The sequence below is a fragment of the Urtica dioica genome, chromosome 2 (assembly GCF_054948205.1).
Source record: "Urtica dioica subsp. dioica isolate 48M chromosome 2, U.dioica_male_clone48M_v1_H2, whole genome shotgun sequence".
Taxonomy (NCBI): Eukaryota; Viridiplantae; Streptophyta; class Magnoliopsida; order Rosales; family Urticaceae; genus Urtica; species Urtica dioica.
In genome coordinates this window covers 31,811,832-31,816,488 of record NC_142757.1, presented here as the reverse complement: position 1 = coordinate 31,816,488, position 4,657 = coordinate 31,811,832, and the positions used below count along the sequence as shown (strand labels likewise).

At 36.0% G+C, this 4,657-nt stretch overlaps 1 protein-coding gene across 1 annotated transcript; it reads right to left on the bottom strand.

The window, feature by feature from the left end:
• Positions 1–1,091: 1,091 nt before the first annotated feature.
• LOC149404363 (chaperone protein dnaJ-like protein) lies at positions 1,092–4,231 on the bottom strand. The gene is made up of 7 exons (XM_089607070.1): positions 3,985–4,231; positions 3,690–3,896; positions 3,200–3,272; positions 2,492–2,823; positions 2,273–2,414; positions 1,847–1,972; positions 1,092–1,584 (listed from the first exon to the last, which is right to left on the bottom strand). Exons 1-7 carry the CDS (start codon positions 4,010–4,012, stop codon positions 1,200–1,202), a joined length of 1,293 nt encoding a protein of 430 aa, XP_089463196.1. The 5' UTR covers positions 4,013–4,231; the 3' UTR covers positions 1,092–1,199.
• Between the last annotated feature and the right edge of the window lie 426 nt (positions 4,232–4,657).

Here is a 4,657-nt window from a genome sequence, read left to right as displayed (position 1 = left end):
CATATAAGGACAAATAATAGAGAGAGAGGGGGGTAGGTGAGAGTGGGGTCCATGAGACATTGGCATTTACAAAAAGTAAATAAATAAGGATATAATGGTAATTACATAAATGAAAAAAGTGTCAAAGGTCCTATTTGTGACCTTTTGAAAAAAAAGTCCAAAAAAGTCATTTGCATTTTTTTTACTCATAGTTTTGGAAAACTCCATATTTCTTAAGCGATGTTGACTTCGTCGCTTTTGAGGGGTCTGATCATGTTTGGCTTAACCGTCTTCGTCTCCATATTGGGCTTACGGTTCGATACCAAAGATTTGAGAATCAAAATTTGCGTAGGAGCAAGGTATCAAAGTGATTGAATAAATCCACAATGATAATTATTCAGGGTGAGTCGAACTTTACACCCAGTCATAATACCAACACAAACAATGTCACGTAGTCAGACTCAAGGCCAGGACCTTGTGGCCTCACACGAGCTTAAAGTGGTAGCTTTCTTGGACTCGTCGTTGTCACCCTATCGGATAGATAAAGAAAGAGAAGTTGGCGCGGAGGGTTCTCTTTCGACTCGATCTCGGACGTTCAACAATTACGATTTTTAAAGTTAAGGGTTGTTAATAATTGTTGCAAAAGAAAAATTATGTAATCGTTTTCAAAAGACAAATTATGTAATCATTTATTGTCGAAATGAATAAAAGATGTAGACATTTTATCAAATGGTAAGAGAGAATTGATTTCATTTCACTAAAATAACATTTGGCTGTTTCATATAGCTTCTATGACAGGTCACAGCATAACCTTCTTACTCAAGGTTTAGGTAAAACTATAAGAAAGTAATAAAAGGTTAACTAAAAATAAAAAAAATAATTTCCAAACCAACAATCAACTTGTAATATTCGTAATGTTAATTTTGAAATGAAAACTCAATCAAGCAACCCGACTATATATATATATATATATATATATATATATATATATATATATATATATATATATATATATATATATATATATATATATATATATATATATATACACACATATGTTATTTGAATCGACGAAGAATCAAAGACGAAGGAATAAGTAACGTACAAATACGTAACACACAATAGTTCTAACGTTTTTTATAACTTTAAATCTTGATATCAACCTTAACATTTATGAAGCCTTTAAACGCAAACAAGCATAATCAACTCAAAGGTGATAATTATAGCTTCAACCATTCAAAGCAAGGACAGAGACCCCAGCAATACCTGGAAGGATAATAGTCCTTCAAGTAAACCTCCTTGCTGTTGCCGATGATGTAGAAACTGAAGGAGTGAGCGCGGTGAGACATCGTGACCCGACTCACCGGCACAACGGAGATAGTGTGCCTCTCGCAGACGACCCTCGCCGTGGGAGGGACTGAGGCTCTCTCCGCAATGACTTCTGAGGAGAACTTGTTGAGGAAGAACGAGTCGGCAAAAAAGGCCGGTGTGCATTGGTACGCCTGGGTGTTGCACAGCTGGACACCCTTGGCGCGGTGGAACACTTCATCGGGGACCGAGGCTGCCCCGCTCGTTCCGCTCACCTTCCGGGTCGAAAGTGTCTTCCTGTGACACCGGGAACAATGGACTATTATATTTTTTTTTTTATATAGGATATCCGGATAATCAAGAACACATATTACTTATTGACGATAAACTTCATGAGGTTGCTTTCACAGCTACACTTAACCCCTTGGGGCTTAATTAACTAACTTCTTTTTAGCTTTTAAATCCCAAAACTTGTTCGGTCAATATTTGAGAAATACGAGCAGGTTTGATTAAAGAAAGACACACGATCATGAAATTGGATCTTATTCATCAGGTGTACCATTTAACTATGGCGATTCGACTTGTCAGAAGAGAACCACTTCCATGGCATGTCTCGCACTTTATAAGCCCACGAGATCCACACGTTGCGCAGCGCATCTTACCGTCGCCATTGCATTTCACACATCTGCAAAGGACATAAAAAGTAAGACCTCCAGAAATACATGTCAACTCCCAAAATGACTACATTTCCTGATAAAAGAAATAAAACAAAAAAACATTTCCTGACTACATTTTGTGTTTTTTGTAACCGTGGTGTCTCGGTTAAACTCGAGGATCTATTCTGATTTAAACATCTTAAGTGTTGGTGTTTGGATAGAAACCACTACACTGATTATAACATAACTACAATACAATCATGGAAATTCATATCTTTGTTATTCACGTAATAGCTGTTTCATGTCCATCGTTGTGTGGAGGCTCTTACATTGTGTCTGATCCATCTCTGTGAGCGATTAAACCCCTTCCATAACAAGATGGACACTGGATCATCTGGTTTTCCTTGTAAAATCCATCTTCTTTATTTGCATTACACGTACTACACACTACATCACCACGTCCAGTGCAATCTGAAAATAATACAAGAGTTTCATGGAAATTCCATCTAAAGATGATAATAAAATGAATTCCAATTAGATCCAGTTACCTGAGCATTTTACAATGGTTTCAGAATGGGGTATTTTAATTCTAGACTCATGCAAAGGAACAAACAACACTGGGAATTGAGATCGTAGATCCAATTCCCATATTCCCAGTTCATGACCTTTGTCTTTTCCATCAACATTGCCGCCCAGATATGGTTCTGTTTCTTTCATGGTTTCCCTTTCCTCAATGAATGTATCAAGAGTTCCTACATAGACGTTGCAATCTTCCACTGCGTGAATCTTCCAGTTTCGAGCTGGAAAACTTCCCCAACAGCAGCGATGCCCAACATGATCGATGAGCAGCTCTCGAATTTCCACCTCATCCAAGATCTCCCTACACAAACAATATCATCACTTTAGAAAATGGAGATTCTGGATGCTTCACTTTTTCTTTTGAAATGAGATTGATTAGATCATAAATAGATTTTAGATTAATAAACTACAAACTAATCTGTTAGGAATAAAAGACAACATTTATTCTTTCTAATTCAATGTGAAATCAAGTTCCCTAGCCAGATGAATTATATCCCAAAGTCATTTTTTCTTATTAAATCATAATCTCAACTTGTGAATGATTGAGAATAAGAGGGTAAGTGGTTGTGATAGAAAAAACGTATATGAGTTTGCTTGTAAAAAAGGTTTAAATGGTAAAAAAAAAAAAAAAATTCATTTTCTTAAATAAAATATGCTTTTTTTTTTCCGGTGCATACCTGCGATATTCATTCGATGTTGCACCACCAAGAAAACCTTCTCCATGTCCACCGTGATAAACGCTAGCTTGGTCTGCAACAAGATGCTCATTACTTTCTTACATATATTATACTAGTATGCTTCAAAGTAACGACCAAGGGCAGAAAAAAAAAAAGGTTCAGATATTTTCTTGGGTTTGAACCTAAAGGTGTGGGAAAAGAAGTTAGTCATTTGCCAAAAAAATAATGAAAATCAGACACATTAAACTTTTTTTTTTGTATAGCAGCAAAAACAGCGTAGTACAAAAATAACGAATTAAAAAAGGGAAAGGTAGTTCTCTTTATCTTAATGCCAATCACAAATCCTAGTTATAAAAATGAATATACACAAAAGGTTCTTCGTATACGGTGAACCTTGATTTGTTAAACAAATAAAGTTATCTCACCAATCAAGTCACCGAAAAACAGCTAATCAGATCAAATCTCAGCAAACAAATGTCAAATCACGAACCATTAGCGTACGGCTCCGGAGAGCCGACAAGAGCGCTGTGAATAGACTGCGGATAGACGTCGGAGAGCCCGGCGGATGATCGAAGCTCGTCAACGCTGACGTCGATTTCCGGCGGCGAAGCAGTCGGAATGGCCGAGTCGGCTCTTCCGACGTTCGGGTACGACCTCCATTGATCGCTCTCCTTCTCTATCGACTCGCTCCTTCGCGCTACAACCACAGACACAAAGAAAGAAGATCGTCGCTGAAGTGAAATGGCGAGACCGAACTGAAATAGAGACGCTGGAGAATCAATTACCTGATGAAGAGATAAGAGGCTCTTCCATGGTTTTTTAACCATTAATTTTTAGTAATTTGATTTGAGCTATTATTAGTGAGAAAATAATAGAGAGAAGCATACGAAAATTGCTTAACGAAGAAGGAAACATAAAACGTGGGACGGTATTGTCAATTGCTTGCTGAATGTCTTGATCCTATTGCAAGACGAGGCTAAGTAAACATGTTCTTATCTGTCAATTATAACTCATTGGACAGTCAGTCAACCTTTATTATATTTTTTTTAAAACATAATAAATAATGTTTTCCTATCGGAGTTTGGTTCAGAACTCGAACTTATCTGTCAATTTGATCTCATTGTATCAAACATCTTTTGCTATTGTCTATTACTAACAAAATCACATAATTCAACATTTCAACCACAATTTGCCTCTGATTTTTCTAGGTAAAAAATTTACCTCAAATTCCCTTTTTTAATCAAAATTACTCATGCCACCTTTTTATTTTTTAATTTTTTTTATTAGCAGAATTAGACACGTGTATAGTAAGTTTAAAAATGAATTTATTAATATATCTTTAAATATATTGTTTTTGTAAAAATAATTAATTATGTATAAATAATAGTTCATCAAAGCAAATGCTAAACAAAAAGAGAAATTGTCCCATTTGCCACCAATTTCATTTAATTTGATCAA